This window comes from Malurus melanocephalus, unplaced genomic scaffold (genome assembly GCF_030028575.1).
Source record: "Malurus melanocephalus ecotype Western Australia unplaced genomic scaffold, MMel_1.1 scaffold_72, whole genome shotgun sequence".
Lineage (NCBI taxonomy): Eukaryota > Metazoa > Chordata > Aves > Passeriformes > Maluridae > Malurus > Malurus melanocephalus.
The window spans coordinates 2583197-2607338 of NW_026623304.1; the positions used below are offsets into that span (position 1 = coordinate 2583197).

A 24142-nucleotide genomic window follows, 5' to 3' on the forward strand; every position below is an offset into this window, starting at 1 on the left:
ACTAAGTGGCACCTGAGGTTTCATATATTTTTCACCACCATCAAATTTTAGTTTGTGCAGCTGGGATAAATATGGATATTTTAATTTCCATTTTGTAGCAGCTTTTATCAGTGCTCAGTTGGTGAATGCAGCAAGTGCTCTTAATTGGAAAAGGATGTTTTGTTCTAGGCTGATCAGGATAATGTGATTTGTACTTCTCCCCTTTCACAGAGGAATTCCTGTGAAGGATTAAGCATCTCTACCGAGTTGTTAAGCCTGCAGAGTTCAGGATATTCCTTACCCCTCAGTATTAATCCAGTTAAGTCTATCCATAGCAGAGACAGACAAATGAATAGCTGTGTGCCCTACTCCTGCTGTGCTCTAGGATACAATTCTGCAGCTTCATATGTAGACAGTGTGTGTGTRTGTGTGTATGTGTGTGTGTATAAATCATCCCTAACACTGCCTCCTTTGTTTCCTGGTTTTCCTAACCCCATGATGAAAATTTGTCATCTTAGAGACTGGAATTTGAGGAGAAAGTTGTTCCCAGGCAGGYTGTAGCCTCATCATTTGATTGCATCTGGTGAATGAAGCAAACCACACGTGGAGGATGAGGAATGAGGTGCTGTGGGAACCAGTGACTGAATCAGTTCATGTGTGGAACCAATACAACTCATCAGCTTGTTCAATTGAGCAACAAAGTGTTAACTCATGGTAACAGGCACCTTAATATGCTCGGTGCCAGACACTGCCTGARCAGGAAAGAGGAGCCAAATGGCATATTCAGGGCCCAGAGCTGAGCTGTCTCACTTTGACACTCTGTGCATGTGGAGGGTTATGTCTGACTCACAAAGGCCTGAGTCCATCCCTGTACAATTATAAAGTAATGACAATTTTGTAGTCTCTAACTTTCAGAATGTTCTGGCCTTTTGAAAGAGGCTTTTCATTACATTCTAGCAAATTTACTATAGGTGGTGGTAGTGTTAAGAGATGAAAAACTACAAAAATTAAATACAAAATTTGGGGATGAGATACTGCATTATAATGACYAATGAAAAACAAATTTCACATCTGTCTTTTAAGTTAATTTCAACTGTACTACCTTACCAGACAAAAGAAAGGCAATGTTGCAATATTTTTATAAAAAAGTAGACCAGGTTTCTCAGAAGCAGCACAAGGAAACGTAGATTTACTTTTGCTGAAGTCAGTACCTGATAGTATCTTTTCATTWAAAAAAAGTAACTGTCCGCTCCCTAACCAAATTCTGGATATGGATATGAATATGAACTAAATCTAATATGCAGTATTTATTTCAATTTTGCAACCTGAATATTCAAGCTTTGCATAAATACTAACAGCATAGCTTTTTGTCTGAAAGTTTAGAACTTTTTAGGCAAAGATTCAATTTCAAAACCACATAATAACTTCATCATGAATGCAGAAAGTAATGTGATAAAGTAATGGTTATAGTTGCAAACCAATATTTTTCAGTGACAGCATTTCTTTGATTTGGTAAAAAATCCATTATTTTCAGGATGGGTGTAATAAATATCTTCTGAAATATTGAAAATACTAATTAATTACAGTAGTAAATTACTATCAAATTTACTCAGAGAAGCAGTTATTGTAATAAGTTTTGCATCTTGAAATATAAATAATCCTTCCATACAGGATGAAAAAGAGCTCACAAATATAACCTTTTTGATTAAATAGCCTTAAAAGAAGATTCTAGATGCATCATATATTGTGATACAAAGAAGTCAGAAGTGCAAAAGCATTCTGTGCAAGATATCAATATTTCTTCATGTCTTGAATACTTTTTGTGAGYGATTTAATGACCTTTTTTTATTTGGATCCCTGTTGTTCTATCACACTTTTTTTTTTGGTTCCTGTTTTTGTGCAAATAGTTGCAGGCTCTCTAAAAGCCATCATCTGAAAAAAGTCTGTTATATACRCTATATCCAAATTATGGAATAACATTTTCTTGCCGTGCTTGCAAGGCRTGTGCAGTAACTACCAGCACAGTGCACCTCTCTGAGGGATGGATCACAGCAGTCAGTTCCTGCCTGTAGTCAGTAAATGTTTGCACTACAGATTGCAGTTAATCGAACTTGCCATTGATGTTTCTTAATGTCTCGAGCAACACCATGGGGGAGTGTAGAGCAGGCACTGCTACRCTCTGTGCTGCATTCACCAAATTCGAATAAACCCACTGCTGAAAAGTTGGACATGACTGTATTATCTCAGACACACAATGGAGTCTGTTTTCTAAATATATGTCTGTTCAACAGGGTTCTTAATTTCTCCCCATTACTTTTAAAAATAAGCTTAACCACAGGACAGAGAAGAGGGGCTGGTCATAGTCATGCTGTTTCCACACATAATATCAGTATATGGCTGCTTCATTGTGTGGGTTTTTTTTTTTTTTATTTGTTCAGCAAAAAACCTAACCTATATTTGGTATAGTTCCCTTAGATGTAGAAGTGGGCATTTTTATTTTTCTTCTCTCTGGTGCTGCACAACAGTTTGGTATTTTGAATATGCCTGAAGAAAGGAAAATATTAGTAATTAYAGTTCTGAGCACCTATCATGTAAGTGGAATACAAAGAGAGGTAGAGACCATAATTCCAGAAGCTTACTATTTGGAAGCATCTTTTCATACAACTTGTAGAATCTGAAAATTATTTCAGGTTTCAACATTTCCATCCTTATCTTTACTAGCAATGGAAGATCCTTGAAAAATTACAGTTTGGAATTTATATATTAAGACACTTAAACACTGTTCAAGCATGTTTAGCGTTTAGTTTTGGTTCCTCTGTTTTTCTAATAGAATTTGCCCTTTATAAGCTTTGGAGCTAATGAAAACCTTCTTACACATAAATAATATTTTGTTTCTACAATTCACTTTTCAGTATTTTAAATAGGAGAGGCAGCAATATCTGTCAGTGAGTTTTGGTTAAAAGAGAAACAAACAAACTGAACAACACTTTGTAAAAAATGGAAACTACCAGTGCAGTGTGTTTAAGGCAGCTTTCAGAGCCACACCAAAGATTTACCTGCCATATACCCCAAAAATGTTTGAAACTGAGGTAGGTTACTGGGATTCACTACTACATTAACTGGGTTGGACCAGGCTGCTTGACATGCTGCTAAAATGTAAAGTTGTGTCATAGCGACAAAGAACCAAAATCAACCTACAGAAATTAATGATGCTTGAGATATGTTGTCCATCTTTTTATTCACTTAATTCTCTGTGCTGCTTCTTATGGCACCTTTTTAAATATGAGGCCAATGAAAACAGTCTCTTTTATCCTCAGTTTTAGAAGACAGACAAAAGATTGAAAGAGAAATATTTTGTTGGCCAAGGTAGCTTTCAAAGTTGCAAGCATCCTACAGAAAAGCAGAGATTAAAGCATGTGGCACAGCCTTGTAGTATGATGTCTTGAATCAGACTCACGGCCTCACCCATTTTTTGTACTGAACATTGCTTTACTTGCATTGCCAGCATTCTGTATGGTTAATGCATGAGCCGTTTGAGAGATATTTCTTCTTTTATTACTTTTTCTTTGCTAGGAATAATGTGCCCACACATCCTTAGTGCTTTGCACTGTTACGTTTCTTTTTCAATCCTAAGCAAGAAAAACAGGCTGAAATCACAATTAAATATTAATAGCTTAGAATACCGGGGGTTTGAAAATAACCCATTACTTTTATCTTGGAAAATAGAGATGTTTATCCATTAGTCACAACTTTATGAATCAGTTGTTTAATGGAACATTAATCTTCTTCATTTTTCTATTTGCAAGAGTAATTGTTTGACTTTTCTTTTGCTGCTGGTGAAATTTTCTTTTGGCTTGTGTGTATTACATGCTAACATGGCTCTAAAACAGCTTCTCACTGAAGTTATTCTTGGCCTAATTTGCTGCCTTCTTAGAGGAAGAGCTTTGCAGCAGGGTTAAAATCCTGTTTGTGGCTGTGGGCTGCAGAGCCAAATATCCTGACCTGGAATCCACACTCTTTCAAAGAAAATAGGTTACAACTATAGCTGCTTTCTTTGGATTTTTTTCTTTAAACGCTGATACTCTTGATAGGCCAGTGATGCTCGTACTTGCACTGGCTCTCAGGTGTGATAAGGGATATTTGTGTCCCTCTCATGAAGGAGGGACATGAGGAGAAGCATATTTTATTTTTCTACCTAAAAAAAACTTTGAATAGCTATCCAGTCCTGCTCTTTCCATAGGAAATTCAAAMCTTCTTGTTCTTAAAAGTAGAGTTCTTATAAGTAAGCAGACATGCCTGGGGCTGTCTTATATGTAACTACCAGGAAGGAAAAAAAAAAAGAACTGTAATAAAAAATTACCTCATAACCTTGCAAAGACAGTTGATATTTTTTGGCCACAAGTAAAAAGCCAATTCAAAAGAGAAAGTTTGCTTGGGTTAGAAAAACTGAAAAAATGCTCAAAGAGAATTATTCTTTCTCATCAAATAGATACTTTCTCATGGCAGAATTGTCATTTCAGATGCTTAGATTGCTTCTCGTGTGAATTTTTGCTTGGTATAGATGCACAATTTYGTTTTTCTCACCAGGGGATAGATTCTTGTTTGATGTATAATTGGGTATATAAAAATTTGTTTTTAAGATGGCATGAGTTAAAAAAAAAAAAAAAGTATGTGAAAGATGCTAAGTAAAGACCCTACCATAATGTTCACTCAGTTATAGCAGTTCATCTTTTATTCATTTGTCACCCTTGGCACTCGATTMCATCAAATTCTCTGGAAATACAAAGAGTGGATTCCCACTCACTTTCTTTTTTTGCTGGCTTTATTGTGGATGCACTTGAAGAAAGAAGCGTGYGTGCAAGTTGGTCTGAAGGTGGTGAATTTCAGAGCTCTCCAGAGCTATTCAGCAGACGAGTCACATCATAGCAAGTCAAGTGACCCATCTTCTGCCTTAGGGGCAGTGTTACTYTGTGCTTTTCTCATGTTGAGGATGAAAACTCAGTAAATGAAAAGCATATCCAGTAATTGTCTCAGTCTCATAAAGCTCTTAAAAGTTTCAAATTGAAATATAGAAATGGAGCTGGAATACATTAGTAACTTCAATAGATGGAAGAATTTTATGTATTTGGACAGTTGGCTTTCCTCGGTGATGCTCTGCCTGCTTGGACAAAGGGATCAGCTGTATGGCAGGTTGTTGTGGCTTCTGTAATGTGAGATCCTGCTGGGGCTGTACATCTGTCATGGTTCTAAAATAACACTGCTGAGCATGCTCGAAGTGTGCAATATATTCTGTGTGTGCCACAGCTCATAAAACTGACAGCATCATCAAGGATGGAAATGACATTTAGTTCAAACTCTTGGACATTGCCAATTTCTGAAACTTTCATGTTGWAAACTCTTCTGCTTAGCCATGAGGCTGAACAGAAGAATTAGCAAGATGGTACAAATCACAGTATACATATTGCCATAATTCTTGGATGATTTTCAGTAGGAAAACTAGATGTAAAAACCTGRCTAGCTCTCAAAGTGTTTGCACGTGCATTTTTGCAAGTATGTGCCACCAATTGCTCAGTGAGTGAAATCCTAGTTAGCCTTCAAAAGACTTTGCAAACCCCGATTACCTTTCTTCGAAGCTCAGACGTGGAAGATAAATTCCAAGAACATGCATGTGCATATATCTCAGTAAAAAAAAAAAGAAAAATAAAAATGCACCGAGTATGACTTTCTGGGTCAGTAAAATAACTGAGCTAGCAACAGGGCATGCTGTTGTACATAAGACCATGCAGTTGGACAGATTTAACTGATTGTCATGTTCTGACCTCCTCGATGGAGGACATGGGGTGTATGCATGTAAATTGAAATGCCATAGCAATTATGGAATTRTTCAAAATATATATGCATGAAGCTTCCATCTTGCAATTGAATAATAGTCTTCAGTCTAAGGCGGTTTTATGATCTTTTGGAAGMTACCTGCAAAAAGAAATCTTTTCACTTTTGCCAGTAAAGCTTTTCTTTCTGATATTATTTTTCTGTCTTTTATATACAGTTAAAGAACATAGAACTATGTAACTTATGTATAGCCATCCATATTCTAAATGATTAATGCAACATCAGTGACTAATACAATATCAAAAAATGCTGACAAATTATCATAACTTAGAAATCATAAGTAGGATCTTAATCTACAGCAAAGATGAATAAACCTGGGAAAGCTTTCCAGAAGGAATTACATAAATTAAGCTAAATGATTGTCTGATCATGATTGTCTTTTTTTCTTTCTTTTTTTTTGTCTGTTTGGTGTCCTCAGACAGAAACATGAGACACATTTTATTTCTAGGCAATATCTTTTTATTTACATCCACTCAACTCATGAGCACTGCCAAAAAAAAAAAAAAAAAAAAGGAAAAACTTGTACTAGAGCTGATGAAATAATTGCTGCAAGCTGCATGTTTAGACACACTGTACAAGTTAAATGTACAAAATTCACCCATTAGGATCCCTTGTGCCCCCAATTTGTCATTCACTTCCAATTRGGAATTTTCTGCAGAGCTAACAAACAAAAATCCCTCGAGGACCAATTCTTCAAGGCATTGCGTGTATGGTAAAGGTATTTAAACTGAAGTCATCTCTCAGAAGTTCCCAAATTTGTTCAGGCTGATGTGCTGGAGTATCCTGTACCCACTGTAATCATTCAGGACTTTTGCCTTTCTCATCATTCTCGCCACCACTATTTTATTTTTTTGAATSTGTTTCCATTACATGAGATCATTTTTCTGTGACACAGAGTTGGTTTCTTTTTATATATTTACACATGGTCAACTAATAGCCTAAAAGCGTTATGAACTTTTGGAGTCCCTTAAAAAAGCTCAGTTTTTTTCATGAGTAGATCTGCAGTAGGTCCACACCAGTGTGGAAGCTGGAAGAGGTCCATTGTTCTCCAGCTTTCTCTTTCTCTACTGAGCAGCTTAGTATAAGACACAAATATATTAAGTTTATAACTGCTCTAGCTTAAGGTATCAAGGGTAACTAATTGCATCTTTAATGACTTTACAGATGTTTTTATTGCTGAAAATTGTAAAGAATTTGCTTTAATTAAAACTGATGAGAGTCTAGCCACAGTGTAAAACTGAGCTTCTGCAGGAAATCGTTTTCAAATCCGTTTCAATGTAAAGAGGCTTTGGCATATGCTGTGCTTCATACATAACGGCAGTTTTCTTAGCTCTCTTTTCTTCAGCCAGTCTTATTTTTGGTGGTATAAAGCCTTTTTTTCTTTTAAATTATAGCAGGAACAGTTTGGGATGGGCCAGTGGTAGATATGATTCTACATGTCTATTCTCTGGGTTGGCAGAACCTGAAATATTAGATACCATTTTGCAATTATGCTGCTATCGAGTTTAGGTTTTATATGGTGAGAAGTGATATGAGAAGTGATACAATATTTCAGTTGAAAAGTATGTACTACTGTTAAGTGGGTGCAGGGGATAATTCTGATGAAATGAAATCCCTGTAAAAGTCTGTTTAAAAGTAATTCATCCTCGTGAATAGCTGCAGCCATGTACCAATGAATTTGGGTAGCAGCCTTGATGTTTCAAGAGGAAATGTGAGAAGTTTGTTCTTTGCCCAGAAAAACCCCAGAGTAACATTGTTTGCCATTATGATAAAACAGCTAAGCAAACTAAATTTCAGATGTGGTGTTAGCACAGCAATGTCACAATACTCTGTGGCTTCCAACATGGCCTTGCAGAAGATGTGAGATCCAGGCACTGGCCAAAATAGTGTGTAGAGGACAATGTTTGTATTCTTCTTGTGCCGTTTATTGACAATACCTGGCACCCAACTCTTGTTTTACAGGAGAGCTGGTTTGCTGTTGTGTTTTGCCAAGGACAAGACTGTGCATAGCTGAAGGGTATCATGAATCTCTCACGCCCAAAGTGCTCCTACTTCTATGAAAAAAAAAGCAAATTAAAGTAGGAACTCAGTGAGTTTGGAAAGGAGGATTTTTTTCCCAGTTCGTAAAATGACTGGAAAGAAATGGATTGATTAATTAAAATCAGTATGTCTTCTTATGGAGTAAGGTACTCGAGCATGATTTATGTGAGGAGTTATTGCACTGGACTCTTTGATCCCTTGCTTTGAGAATTAAATGTAAAAGTCTCATTCTCTGTTTCAAGGTTGAATACAAATCTTTGTGAGCCTGTCCCTGTTAAATTGTGTCCTGTCACTCTCAAGCATTCAAAACTTCGAGCGAGGCCAAACTCGCAAATCCCTTCCGTAACCTCCAGTTTCCTTGCTGTTGCTACATGTGAGTTAACCCCCATGAAAATTTACTAAAGTGACTCTTTTTCCATTATCCCATAAATCTCTCTCTCGCTTTTACAGTGCTGTATAAAATTTGTTGATGAAAGATTAAATGTGCAGTACTTGCATGCTGGTTAACCATCATAGGAATAATTAATTGTAACTATTCCCTTTCATGCCAAAAGACTTATTAGACATGCTCCACTGGAGAGATAATATGAAATGTTTTACCAAATGTTAGATATTTACTTGGGGCTATGTCTTCAATTTGGAGTTTTATTATAAAGTGTCAGGAAATCTATTTATATCAAGGAAGTATTTATAAACATTCATTTTGCAAAAATTCTTATGGAAAGTTTCCAAGTGGTTATTGGATGTTTCCAGACAGAAACATTTTTCTTCCTCAGTAAAGACAGTTGTGAACCCTTCAAATTAAGACATACCAAGAAATGTAGTACTGATGATATTCATGAAGCAAATTGCATGGAAAAAAAAACCAAAACAGAAAAGAACAAATTTTATTTCTAAAACAGGAAGCAAGACTTCTGAGGGAACTGGATTTTATATTTTCTGCTGGGAATAGTTCACAGTGTACGACAGTGGTAACAAGGGTTCTGAATAAACTCCATGACAAACACATAGGAATCAATGCAGGGRAAGGGAAAATTACATTTGGAAGAACAGAGTTTGCCTTGAAGAAATTAATGAAAGAAATTGCCACTTGATGCACTAAATGAGCTGAAAGGATGTCACAGGAAATGAAAAAAAYGCAACCAATTAATGGGTATTTCACTAAATTATAGTCCAGTCTAATTATTTTATTGAATTGCATTAAAATGTAAGGTGGAAACAAATGTCTAGGAATGGGATGTGTATTGAAATGATGGTGAGTTTGCCTGTGGAATTCCAGAAATGAAGCCCAATGATTGAGGCAGCTGAGGGAGCTGTGGCAGAGCTTTGGGTGGCTTCATCAGGACCAATTGCATTCAGCACTTTGCTGAACTTCAGCCTTGATTCTGGAAGTCTTTTGCATTTATTCATGATATGGGATCACCTCTATTATCAGTCCTCGGCAGATTTCTTGGCAATAATTTTTCATTTCAGTTATAGACTTGGTTAAACACTGTTTGTTTTGGATTTTCCTTCAGATCTTAGTGGTATCCAATTAGCAGTAGAAGGTGTTTAACCTCTCTCAGTTAACCATGGCTTTGCTGACCTCCATTAAATTTATACAAAGTCACTATTTGAAACTACTAAAAAGTTTCAGTAGTTTGAAGCTACTGAAGAAACTGCTGAAAAATTTAATGAAAATATTAGGAAGAGATGGGATAACACAGTGACTTTTCTGCCTGCATCAGTGGATTCAACTGCTGTTTCATCCTGGTGCCTTGAACTTCGTGTTATTACAATGGCTTTCACTTCTTTGATTTATATGTGACTTTAGAGCATAACTTTTTGTGTTTTATTTCTGTGGTTTATTTTTAGATGTATTTTCTCAGTAATTGAAAGCTGTGATGGTGCACTAAGGAGAACAGTAGCACAAAAGAACAGCCTGCAGTGATTCCAACATTTCACTTTGAACCATCAGTTGGCTCCATGATATGTAGCAATTTTGCTTTCAAACATGATATTTCAGTCTATAATCTAATTATGGTTGATTTATAGGGTAATTTAAATCAATTTAAATATAGTATTAATGTTTTCTCATATAAATCAAGTGAATAACAGGAAAAACTTGTGCTATTTTTCATCATTATATGGTTGCTTTAGTTGCATTTGATTTCTCAGTTTTATTCATTTGTTATGCTTTTCAAATTACACTASTCTAATATATAAAGCAAAACTCCTGAGAGCACTTAATTTGAAGTTTCCAAGAAAAAATGCATAAGGTGAATGCAAATTCAGTTCTTAGTAAATAGAATTAATTGTTTATAATTAATTTGTTCTTCTTTTGCTTGTCATCTTAGAAGACTCATGCACTAGGTTTTGCATTTATTTTCAAATTTTCATTGTTAGGTGGTGTTCAGAAAATGAACATGATCTGTGTGCACACAGAATACACAATATATACAATGTGTTTAGTGTACACATACAATAATGTGATATTAACAGAGGACATAGTCTTGGTAAAAAAMGGAGAGCCAATTCAATAAATTTTCATTTTTTTTCCATCCACTATCAAATTCTTAGGTACCATTTTTCTCACTAACAAATTGATATTTTCAGAACGAGAGATTATTCAAAAGATTCGAAGATTCAGCAATCCAAATCTTTAATTTCTCATGCACCTGTATTCTAATTGGAAAATTCCCATAATGTTATATATACATATATATAATGTTAATACAGTCCTTATAGCTGTACTTTTATTTCTAATGGCGAATCTAGAAATGCAGATCCTCTTTTTCTTTCATGCTGAGCACTGTCTATRCATGAGAGGGCATTGCAGTTAAATCTRCAGCCCTTTCCTTCTCCCACAGTCRGTTATCTGGCTATTTACTGTTACAGAAAGAAAAAAAAACAYCAAACAATTAAATAAGTAACAACAGCAGATTGTTTTATAGTAATTTCTTCGGTATCTCTTTTTGTGAGTGGCTTTCAGCAGTGATTACATCTTGCATTAGAATCCATTCCTTTTGTGGACCAACATATGAGAACATTTCTAATTCCAATTTTAGTGTAACAAGGTAATTGAAACACTAGATATAAATGACAGAATAGGCTAAGGTTATCTGTAGTTTTATTTTTCTGGTTGTGTATCACTCGAAAGGCTGAATATGGGAGTCATGACCAGTCTTGCTACAGCTGAAAGTTGCCCTTGCTTTGTTGCCAAGAGGATTCTGCCTTCCATCCCCACTCCCCCAAACCRCAGCACATTCCTTCCTTTCTGTTATGTGATGGCTTTGTTCAGGAGGGAGCCCAAGCACCTCAGTGAAGGAGCAGCAAAAAAAAMCAGAAACCTCCTAAGTGGTGTTTCAGCACAAGAAAAAAAATATGGGGAACCAAATTCACAGAAAATCAAATAAGGCCTGGATTGGGTTTTCTGAAAGCAGATGGATCACACCAGATTGTTTAGCTCCTCTTGGGTACCCTGCTGAACCAGAGTCAGAGCTTGCTGTGATCTGTACTTCTCTTACCTCTCCTTTTGCTTCTTCTTGGGGAAATATATAAAACAGAAGGTACAGTCAGAGRGTGAAGTTTTAGTGGAGGTAGTTGTTATATATTTTTATATGTAGATTTTATAACCTTATTTATAATCATCTAACGTTCTTTAGCATGTCAAGATATATTTTAAGTATTTCTTCTTTTGTTGATTTAACCAATAWTTTTCTCCAGTGATTGAGAAGATGTTAGACACCTCACTCCATGTGTTTATAACCTAATGTAACATGTAAGGTCCAGGTACTGAACAACAAAAAYCCGATTGCATTCTGGTGACAGTGGTGGGACTTGTTTCCATAGTCTGTAGTACTCTAATAATGGAGGGTAATATCACTGAAATAAGTGAAATTTTATGCTCAGAGAGGACCAGTCTTTCTTTACTGCAGCTACAAGCAGAAAGCAAGCARAAATCAGGGTGAGGTCTGTAAAGGTGATCTAAAGTTTAGTTTAGAGATCTAAAGTGAGGGCAGTGAGTGAAGGGGGCACTTCAGTATGTCCATGAAGTTTTCTAGTTGTTCATTTTTGTTATATATGTTTGAATATCATTCTCATTCCTTCTCTGTTTTTTTCTTTCTTTTACCTTCCATCCATCCATCCATTGTCACSCATTGCATTCTCGATTACAGTCTGTGTAATCGTTACCACCGTGTGAAGGCAATTTCCCACGTCACCAGGTACAGTGTCTCATGTCAGAAAACATGTTTGTGTGTTCTCAAACCTATTCAGTGGTCTGCATAGCAAATGTCTCCTGCATTAACCTCGTTTCTTCCTCTCTTCCTTTCCCATTCGACATGAAATAACACTGCTGCAGGAAAGCGATTTTTTAAAATTAATGTCTTCTTTAAAAAAAAGTTTAATTTTTTGGATCAAAGAAGTACTGTCTTTCTTAAGGGCTAAAAAGCAGTACTACACAGKTTTTTGGTTGTCCACAGGTTATAGCCTGGAACCTGTAATCTTTTTAATGGATTCATATCTGCTATGAAGTTTCATTTTTGTAAAATCCCTGAGCTGCATTGTTCAGTTACGTTTTATTCTGATTGTGATTGGTTTRTGTTAAAAGCTTGGTGCTCTGCTGTAGTTTTCACCTCGTGATGGTAAACACAGATGAATAAATTAGTGCTTTTGTCAATCCTTAKTGTTCTAGCTCTGCATCTAAATTGTCATTCATCAGTGTTTATGTGGCCTTTAGAAACATGTTATTTGCAGATTGCCACATGGCTAGCTGATTTTTTTTTTTTGAGAAAGCAGCATAATTCTGAAGCTGCTCATTTACATGCAAATTTTTATAACTTTCTAATGATGTTTCTGAATATCACTGGCTTCTAGTTTGATTATTTTGCACTTGGCAGGAGAAAATTTCATTAAGAGCTGTTGCAAGGAACTGTTTTTAGCAACAGTGGAAAACCATGTCTTATGACCTGTTTTTCAGGAATTAATATTAATGTCATTAATGTGACTTCATGAGCTTATGCACATTTATTATACTTAGACATGTTGAATGTGAGTCATGTCTTTCTAAACATTCTTCTTACAAGAAATAAAAAGGAGCAAGTGTTCTTTCTAAATGCAAATTACCAAATCCGAAGCTGGTAAAAATGAATGTAACCCAGTTTCTTCTRATGGTGACACATCTCATATACCATTTCTAATGTGAGTCCTTTCTATTTAATATTTATTTTGGATCTGTTTACAGTTCTTATGGCTCTCTAAGTTGCAGTGCACCTAGAGGTATAACTTTTTYCTGAATGAGGAGAAAAAGTTTTGAAAATTACACAGTGACTACTTCTAGGCTTTTTAATCATCTCAGCTTTTTCATTTCACTCATTATTAAATTCAGTGTCTCTGCAACAATTTTACCAGCATAATCATTTTCCCATGTAAATGCAGCTAACTTACTGTATCAGTTTCTCTTTTACTAGGACATTAGTTGTTGTGTCAGTCCCTTCACCTTCAAACTGTAAAATGGTAATAAATTAGGTAAACGGTAATAAATTAGGAAAATGGTAATAAATTAAGAAAAGGGAAGTGGCAGGTACTTATTTTTAAAGCAATACTATGAAATAGTTAGATTGAAGTGTAGAATTTTTTCTTGTATTGAGTGAGAGCAAAATTTATAGCTGCTAAGRCCCCATCTCAGTACCTCATTCCTAAGCTCACATGGAGCTATTCAGGATGTTTATTGGCATAAATAGGACACAGTCCTAAATAGCTGCAAGCTGCAGTTTTGTGCCATGCAAACTGCCAGGTGCATTGTTGTGAGGTCCTAGATGGACTGTCATTGCTTCCTTGTTGTGTTCCAGTGTTGCATAATTACATTAATGGATTTTCTCTACTTATTAGTAAGGTATAATATGTGGGATGTAAAATTATCTATTAATTGACACAATTAATTGACACAATTAATTGACACAATGGATAAGGATCATTGTTCAGTTATGGTAATCACGTGAGGTAACAGCTTTTTTATGATACTGGTATAGAATCACATTTTGTAAAAGCACAAGTTGAACTTAAAATAATTAAAAATTTATTTATTTTGAACAGTGAGATTCGTAGAGAAGGAATAGCTGGAAACATTGAGATAACTAGAGACATATGTAATGGATGGATGAATAGTTGTAAGTCTATTTGTCTAGTTGTAAGTGTAAATTGTAAGTTGTGAGTTGAATCTCACTGGTAGTCTCGCTCWGTCATTTTGCAGCATTTTTGGACTGTGATTAGTAGAGACAATTCCACATTATAAACAGTATTTTTGGGTCAGAGAAGCACACAGTATACCTTTCATACTTAAAATAAGATTTCAATCTGTTTGCAAATTTAAATATTCCACTTTTACTAAGATTTTGCAATCTAAAGATCATTCCTGAAGTTCAAACACCTTCTMTTTTGATATATGAGGACCATATAATTCCAGCATGTCTTTTCTTACACTTTTTTTAGCATTAGCTTGGTTTGATGGTCAAAGGTCAGTAAATTGTAATAATTGAAAATCATTTTTACAGTGAAGATATGTGATAAGGGAGGAGAACAGGACCTGAATGAAATACACAATTCAGTATTTTGCTTCTGGAAACAGTCTGAGAACAAATAGCAAAGCCTCATCTTGTAGCACTGCTCACAACAGTGCTAATAAAATCTACTAAATAATTCTGCCTATTTTCTGCATAACATGTTGCTGGTAAGAAAGTAGCACACTTCACACAAAAGTGTTATTACAGTGTATGGATCACGAATTTGCAGTAAGTTGAGAAAAAGAAAAGTTGTATTTAGCTACTGATATTTAAATTAAAGTGCTGGTAATGKAAGCCTTCTGTGATTACATTGCTTGTACTATATTATCCATCACAAATATCCCTTAAATGATTGCACAGAATAGGCTAGCACTTTTCAGACATAATCAGTACTAAATGATGCTATGCAAGGAGTGATATTTGTATCTGGCCTGTGCTACTGAAATTTCTGTTTTGTGTATTTTCASTTGTAAAGCCTTTTTTTTATTGCCGCATCTTGGAAACTTGAACTACCTAATGAGATTGTAAGGCTATGGCTATTGGCATTTAAATGCTTAATATTTTTAATCGTTTTTTATTTAGTTTCTAGTATATGTAATAAAAGTAATGTGGAATGCCATGYATTTGCTACTGTGCTTTTACACTAGACAATAATTAATTTATTTTTCAGGTTATATTCAGGTGCTATTCTGAGATGAAATTGTGAGATTTCAAACTATTCTTTCACCCAAATCATTAAAAATCTGCTGGAGGATTTTCTTCTGAGCCTGTTTTGGTTTTATGCAGAACATATTAAATGCTGAAAAAAAATCCAAGCCCCCAAAGACTCAAGTTAAGGGAAATCTCTATAGTTCCACTTATGAAGCAGCTGAAATTCTGCAGTGTTACAATTTTGTGGAAAAGCAAGGAATCTAATCTATCTGTAATTTTATTTTATAAAGAAAATACTATTGCAGTTACTGTGAAAATGTGCTAGTGGGTATATTTGAAATGCACTGAGAATATGAATGTTTGATGGAATTAAGTGCAGACAATGAATCATGTTGATCAGATATTCTCTATTAACAAGTATTATCTTTAAAAAAGACTAATTTTTGTAACTCAAAACATCAGTCCCTTTTGTTTCAGATTTTAATGAAACAATTCGCTTTTGGCACACAGCTGTAATGGCCAAATGCCAGAGGATAGAAGCAAAGGGCAGTGTGTTTCAGTAGATCTAAATAGATTGATGATATTCAAACTCAATTGAAATGTCACTCCTGTTGTTTCCAAGTGTAGCCAGAGTCCTTTAGAGATGTTAGTTGGTGTTTTTTCCAGCACAGACTGGGAAGATGAGTGTGTCCCAGTTTGCTGGTTCCTGCTGCTGTCCTGGGCTGCTGCAGTCAGGTCAGCTGAATCTCACACAGCTTTTGACTCTCCTGCTGTTTTCTCAGGGCTAATTTTAAGCAGTTTATTAAGTGAGGGTCAAATTCTCATGGCTCAATGTATTCCTGTGAGTCTTTGATAATTGGAATAATCACTTTATTTCCACTTGCACTCATCTAAGCTACTTAAGTAGCTACTACAGTAGGCTGAGGCAATGAATGATTTCTTTCCAGCCGTATGTCGGTCACGCAATATAACTGCAAATCAGAGCTAGACAGCATGCCAATTACTACTTCCAAAATGTGTCTCTCCCACAGAAGTTATTTATGCACACTGCTAATTAGCCATTGAGATTTTTGTTCACTGGAGGAGAACGGATCCACATGCATGGCACCACAGGAAGCCTTCAAGTACGGACAAGGATATCTGTGTCCAAGGCCCCAGGCCTCCTGCTTCTCAGCAGGGCATTCTGACTTCCAGTAATGATTTACATTTTAAGATAAAATACTGCCACAGGTGYTTGTGGCTTGTAATTTCAGACCTTACCTAAAGAAGGGCACCAGGGAGTYTAGGCAGGATCAAAATGAATAAAACTTTGTTCTGGGAAAATGTACTGCCTTCTACTGTTTTCATCACTCAGAATTTTCTCATAGTGCTGGGAGGCCTTAGAAACTGGGCTTTCCAAAGTAGCAATTCGCTCTTCTGTTTTTTCTATGTTTCATTTTTTAAGCCTAATTAATTTTTTTCTTCTTTCAGATACTTCATCCAGGGAAACATGTGCTTCTGCTATCTTGTCTAACCGAGCCTTCTCATTTTCAMCACATATATGTAAACACCACATATAGAAATAATATAACAGAGACACATATCTCCTCAGAGGTATAGCACTTGTTTCAAATAARTAGGAAGTTGATGAGAAATTGAGGGATGTAACAGTACAATGGAGTCAAACATAATTTGGAAAAAATAGAGAAAAAAGCAGTCTAACTGAGAAATAAGAAAGCAACCATGATGGAGAGATTGTTAGTCCTAATCRAGCTGACCTGCATGGGATGCTAAGAGATTGAATGCATGAAGTGCAAAAGGAAAGTTGTCATTAAATCAGTTATAGATAATTTAATGAGTATTTTAGGTAGAAGATCGTAACATGTGTTATTCAAACCTTTGCTCTCTTTCCCCTTCCAGTTCTCTCCTTGTTTCCATGTAGCTCTGGTGGCAGCCTTGCTTCAAATACGGTTTCTTGTTTTAGTTACTTGCTGGTCACATTCTGTCAGGTTAGGAGTAATGTCTACTGAGTGCCCTCACCTCAAAGACCCTAAGTTATGCTCCATACCAMTTGTGTTCTTTCTGAGCACATAAATGAGCCCTTTCCCAGTGGCACAGCATCATCAGGATGAGCAGTGAGCATTCTGCTGTCCGTCATCCTCTGCCAGTGCCAAAGTCTCTGAGTAAGAGCTTGGAGATAAATTACTTTGGCCATGCAGCTGAGAAGGGGTGAAAACAATATTGTGTAAAAGAATWCCCCTAGGTGTCTACCTTCCCCTTCTCCTCCTGTTCTGCACCAAGAATGAGCAGCTTCTGCCTTTCTCTCCAAGATCTGATGGGGCCTTCTCCCTTGCCAGGGAGGATGCCATGCCCTGGGGTACTCTAATGGTGCAAATGTTGCAGTCCTGAGTCAGCAGCATGAAGATAATGTGTATTTATATACTAATTTAGGAAGCTCCAGCTTTATGGAAACTTCAGCAGCAYGTTTAAGGGACAATGATTTATTAGCCATGTCAGGAAAATCTCTATAAGGAGGAAGGAAAAATTGCAGAAGTTGTGAWGTAGAAGAGGCAATAGAGGAGAAGAAGAAAGTACTCAATCTTACAAGTGCATATTTTATTCCAAATGTTGGAGGCATAGAAATTACAGTCAGGGTAAATTAAAGCATGCACTTAACAGAGTAAAACTCAGAATGTAATCTGAACTTGTGATAATAGTATCATCTATGATAATGGTATGCTTTCAAGTTGTTTTTATATATTTCCAGRCTAGGATGAACATAACCAATAAATTCACATTTGTACTCCTAGGAAAAGGAGAACTGTGGCATTTAAATAGCTGTACAAGTTAGCTTCAAAACGCCTACAGTTGAATATCTAATTGTTGGCAGTAATGCTTGTCTACGTTCTCTGACCAGTGTGGGAAATTTTAAATATGAGGTATTATCTGTATGAAACCTTTYAAGAYRTAWKTAAAGGTAAATGATAGTCACTYATTTATCATTGGCTATAGTAGAAARTGGCATCCAGAARCTTAYTCATTCTGATTTTTAAAAAAGGCTGTCACACTGTCAAACATGCCAAAGCAATGCTTTTTTTGGATGATTTTTCATACCTGTTTTCCATTTCACAGAAACAGCACAGATTGAGTGGGTTAACTTTTGTATAAATTTCAAGTTTATTTTTAATCAATAGCAAATTAGGGGTTTAGTTTGCTGAGCAGCTGTACCATAAATTATAGCAGCACAGTTCAGGTAGAGAGAGATTTAGACACTCCTGAAGACAGGAATGGGCAGTCAAGGGACAGACAGATGGGGAAKTCATTTAAGCAGCTTCATTGTCACTCACAGAACCAATGTTATTTTGCATTTTATGAGGGGGAAAGAAAAAGCATTCCTTTAGTATTTTTGTACCAACTTAGAATAAGATTGTGCAAAGGATCATGGAGGTACATGATTTAGGTCTAAATGAAAGTTCAGCCAAGCTGCCAAGATTAAAACATGCTAAATAAGATGGCAATAGGAGTGTCATGCCAGCAGTGCAGGTGCCAGTGCTACCACGTTGTGCAAATCTGTCTTACTGGGTTTGGTAGTCAAGACCAGTTGTGGGTTTGTTTCCTCTTACCAGAGCTGTAATGCAGTTTTTGGGGAGAAGCAGAAAAGAGAGGTAAACWTAATGGTATAGTTTTAAAGATTCATGGAACTACAATTTTGTGGTAAAAGCTGTAGATTTACAGGGCAGTCAGCAGTAGAGAATGCAATGGGAATGGCTAGCTGTTTCAAATACTCAACAGTAGGCTGCTCAGTCAGCCAAGTTCTTAAGAAAATCTCCTGAGCTCTTAAAAGAATAGTGAAAATATTATTTTTATGTGAAAAATATGCTGAGATACAAACAAAAATGTAATAAGCAATRAATACAATAGGCTATTTATTAGAAAAATGGATAAGAATCGCTTTCACTATGAAGGAAAAGCAATATACACAGCAGTGGTGCTGAAGCTGTACACTTCTCAAACTAGGTTTACACTTCCAGATTAGAAAAACGAGTTGAAAATGTGTTGGAAAATGTGACATTTTCCTTGGGAGCTTAATGGCTTATTTGCATAAACCACAAAATAATCAAACAAACCTGAGGCTGGCTTCTAAAGTACACACCGAGGAAATMATGCTCTCTATTCTTGTGTTATTTTAACAGAAACTTTAATTGACCTCACAGTGTGATGGTGTAAAATGTGTATGATATAGTTAGGTAATGAGATAGGCTGTTTAATAAGACATTAAGAAATGAATAGCAGATGTGTCAATAAACAGAATCACTGTAAAACAGGTGAAGAAGTGTTCTTAATGACTGATGCACTACAGTGTGTCATTTTATACTTAAATTAATGATGCAATTTGAGAAAAGCGCTAAGACACTAGTAGAAGTCATATCAATTGTATTACTAACTTAAAATTTTATTAAAACATGTGTGAGTAATAAAATACTTTATTATTAAAATCTGTTTTTCATGTTCTTGGGGACAATTTGGATTCGCAGAACTTGATGGCGCACTAATCCTTTATTAATTCTGATCCAAATGAACTTGTGCTTGTCTGTGTTGTCATTTAGGTATTTCATGAACTCAGATAATCTAAAGCCGTAGGCAAAGATTTCATAAGAYAGTTCAAAATCAAGCCACTGAAAACAACCATTTTCCTTTGCCCCTGTCCTTAGTTAAAGACACATTCCTCGTGCCCTGCTCTCACTTTCGGCTCTTTCTACTTATTTATTTCCTCTTTTAAATCAGCTGGGGGSAAGGGTCATGATTTTGCACAGTTCAAGCTTCACTTTGGCCAATTACTGWCTTGTAAAGGGAAGGAGGTCATGTATAATTGCAAAAGACAGATCAGAAGGGTTTCTCACCCTCACAGGGATAAATGATTTTGTAAATAATTATATACAGTATGTTATGTTTCTGAATGCTCCGAGTAAGAAATGACACACCAAGCATACACACTAAATTTTCTACCCCTTCACAACTGCATTTCCATGWTTTTTTTTCTTCTCTTGCATGTTTTTTTCTTGTCTTGAGCTAACATCTATGTGTTCACAAAACAGCCATATCTCTTGATGCAATTTTCAGCTTCAATAGCAAGTGAGGTCTAGGCATAAAGGTAAATTAATAACTGATTTTCAGAGGCAAGAGACATAGCTTTTTGTTGGAAAGATATCTGGGAAAGTTTCCTCCAGATTTTAAACAGTGCTAATGCCAAGATGTCCAACAAGAAAACTTTATGTCGAATATAGTGCACAAGTTAAGCACCTCTTCAAAATAAATCTTGATGGTAACACTCTGAAGACCTCGGGGAATAATTCTGTAGCCATATAAAGTTGTTTATGGGTCTGTAATTAGGCAGTAATCAGTCAGTGCTTGACATTTTAGCACTTCTGCTAGCTACAATGCGAAAGTACCAACTGCGACTACAAATCCCTCATTAAACTTCCAGTAAAACAGGATTACTGACTGTTATGATTGTCAACATGTGTTTTATTTTAAATAGTAATCAGAGAAATTATGGTAGTTCATTCTATAAATACCCATACTTTCTCTATCCAATTTTTTTTGAAAGTTTTTTGCTGTGACAAATTAAGTAGGATGAGGTCATGGAGTGTTTTCCTTAGAAGTAGTGCACAGCTCTGTGCCAGTTTAAATCTTTAGCTTCAATTATAAAGAAAAATTAAGATGTGCTGTGGAGTGAAACTACAATGGTGAAAGATTAATTAGCTAATATTTGTGAAGCTCTGAAGATAAATCAGGCTATGCAGTGTGTGTGTTAAGTATTACAGTAACAGGGTTGTTAAATGCACAGTTGAGAGTTAGTTGGAGGCTTGAATTTTTTCCCAATCCACTCACTTCTTCTCAAATCTTCCATATTGTGAGGACTTTGCAGCAGGCAAGTAGGCGCTCATGATAATCTCCCTAGCCCTGGTGGATCAATACTACTCAATTAGTTTAGCCCACAGTTCTTTCACAGTCTATTAGTGCCTCTACATGTCTCATCACACTAAATCCTTTGGGRGGAACTGAATGATGAATCATTCCTCATTTGCAGTTTCTTGTCTGTGGAAGACAATTTAGAAAATTGGTTGTTTTGGGGGCAGCAGTGAAGAAAAAATTTCTTTTTTGAAGCAAATGATGCCTGGACCTAGATGTTCCAGCCCAAGCCGAACCCAAACTGTGACTTCTAGATAGAGGAGCTGTAAYGGTGTGTGTGGACCTCTTAGTATAGGAATCAGAAATGTCACAGTCATATCAAATGAAGTGCCAAACCAGWATAAACTCACTCCTTGGCTCAAATCATCTAGACAGGTCGGTTTTGTCTGGAAAGACTTGTGCATGTTCAGGCATGGCCTGACCTTAAGTGCCATAAAGGCAGCACAGAAACATTGAAGCTGACTTCTCTCCTGTGCGCTGCACTCCAGCTAAGGCAGTCTTGGATCCCTGTCAGGTGTTTACCAAATGTGCATTTGTCATAACTCCCATCTGAGAGTCATCATGATTAAGAACAGTGACAGACCTTCAGCCCATCTGCCCAGGGATCAAATGAGAAAGCTTAAGAATGGCACTTGCAGGTGGCACCAAGCTTACACCGACCATTTTGTTAGACAGGGGTAACCAAGATAAAAGAACAGGCCTCTTCTRCAAAGGCTGAAGTAGAATAAATGACATCTCATGATACATGTTTCTAATCTTCATTTTATTTAAAAATAAATTATGCTCTTCATGGATGACACTTTTTCTGTAGTATTTTGTCTTTTTCATTTAGGAGGATATGCAAAAACTTCAGATTTAAATTTACTCCCTTCCTTTCTGACCACCCCAATCTACTTCACTGTTTATCAGCTACAGGTCTTTCTTTTATTCAGACATGAGCAGTTACCATTGGATAATCTGTAAAAGTGAGGTTGATTTAATAGTAATAACAGTGGCAATACTAATAATGATAACTGGATTTAGGATCTGTCCTCCCACCTAAGAAATAGTAGTCTGAACCACTACGCAAAGAAGCTGTAAAAGGAACGTGCAGTTCTCAGTATTAACCCAGTCATAGCTTCTTTTCTTAAAACCCACGAATGCTGTATTTTCAGTGTTTTAATGTAATTTCTGTCATCTAATTTGACATGTTGTTCACAACTTTTTAATGAGTCTTTCCCATAAACCTGAAGAATATGTTCTCTGAATTTTTCACTCAATTGCGTCTAAGTAACAATCTATTTTGACAGTGATAACATCATTTCTTCATTCTGATTTCATTAGTGTTTCTTGTAGCCATTTCCTGGATGTTTCAGCATTATTTTGGTGGCCACATTTGTAGCTATAACATAGACAATTTCCCMAAGAAATGCTTTAGAGTTATCTTCAAGCTTTTATATTTACTTCATATTTCATTATCAGAGTCTCTTTCCTGTTTTGCAAAATTCTCTCATACRCAAGCTGAGAAGGTTCATCAGTTTTCTGGTCTATGAACAGGAAAATATTGACACTGCTCCCTGGTTTTGCTTAGCCCCATGGCAGTATCCTGCTATGAGGAAACCAGAGGAACTGGAAAACAGCTGGGCAGTGGTGTCTTTGTGGGGAGCACCCTTGTTCTGATCCTGCCTTACTCCTCTCTGAGGGAACCAGCTAAGAATTCTGTGTGAAACCAGCAGAGCTTGGCTGCAGTTGTAGTTATTCACTACAATTGTAGTGGATATTGAAAACTAGGACACTTGTGAATATTTTAGTTASTTTTCTGTAGATGTCAGAAGGAAGTTCCAGGTTGCTGCATGATAAATAATAGAGACCTGTGATTTATTTACTATTTATACACTCTGCGTTTGTCAGAAGTAAGAGTGCAAGTGAAAAGTCCTGTGTCACCATAAAATTCTCCTTACCTCATCACAGTTGAGCTGTAGCTGCAGCATAGCTTTTTGCACAAAACAGGGTTTGCAAAATTTTCGTCTCCATTTTGCTGAACCTCTGTAGAGCTGTGCAGAGCTGTCACACTCAGAAATGCTGGAGATAAGATACCAAGCTCCTTTTGTGAAACAGATTGGAGAGTTGTGTTTTAGTTCTGCTRTAAGGCCTGCAAGTGCCTTCAAATGCAGTGTGAATTAGTATGCCTGTATGAGTTATATCCTTTAATTTTTACATTTTTAAGAACTCTGGTTCTGATGTACAGTAAAAAAAAAAGGAATCATTTATCGGTCTTTAAGTATTAGTGAGATAGTGTGATGTTATGGGAGGATATGTTCATCTTTTCTGCTGGCAGAAAGACAGTGGGATAGTTGAAGGATAAATGTTCGATCAGGGAAATTCTGGTTTTGTCACTGCACACAGGGAGTGGACTTCTGCTGAAAAAAAACCAAAAAACCTCTGTCTTCCTGGAGCTGTGTGATTTCACTTAAACAAGCTCCAGAAACTCCCTAAGTACATTTGTGCTCTACACCACCTATCTGTAAGTGACCGTAAGAGGCAAACTTGGGTGTGATTACAGATTTTCTAATTGTAAAACGTTATGTGTAGATTTACTGCATGTTTATTTCTGTTGCTGGAATCCTGAGGGGAGTGTCTTTTTCAAACTCAGAAATACTGATAAAAGTTGCCTGATTTTTTTTTCTAAATAAATTAAGTAACTTAATTCCAAAWAAGCATTTCTCTAGATTCCAGTAGCATACTGGTAAAGACAGTATTTGCTGTTTCCCTCCGGAATTTAATAATAATTTTACTACTCATTAGTAAGAATGTTTCTTTTTCCCTTCTTGATATTCCCATGCCTGTGCAACTACTTTGAGGGAGTAATGCATGGTCACTATGTAGATCAGCATGTTCTCTTATCTACTGGGTTCAATGTTTGATTCATATTTATAGATATTTTTTTGTTGTTGTTGAAAGATGGAGTGTTGCAGGAATGTGGTTGGAGTGTGTTTTTTTTTTGATCTGCAATTATTTGGATTTTCCAATTTCTGTATTTTGTGACAAATAATTTTCTCATGAACAACTTAATTTATCATTGGGTTCTTGGGTGCTGCAAGAATGAAAAC

At 36.1% G+C, this 24142-nt stretch overlaps 1 protein-coding gene across 3 annotated transcripts in view; it reads left to right on the top strand.

The window, feature by feature from the left end:
• Positions 1 to 24142, top strand: part of CCSER1 (coiled-coil serine rich protein 1) — a 604924-nt gene that overhangs the window by 502838 nt on the left and 77944 nt on the right. Inside the window, exon 10 of one of the 3 annotated variants that reach the window (XM_057366854.1) lies at positions 12066 to 12113. The exons of the other annotated variants lie outside the window; for them this stretch is intronic. Within the exon in view, the coding sequence (XP_057222837.1) occupies positions 12066 to 12074 (9 nt within the window). The 3' untranslated portion in view covers positions 12075 to 12113. The remainder of the gene's footprint in view (positions 1 to 12065; positions 12114 to 24142) is intronic. 3 annotated transcript variants of the gene reach the window in all.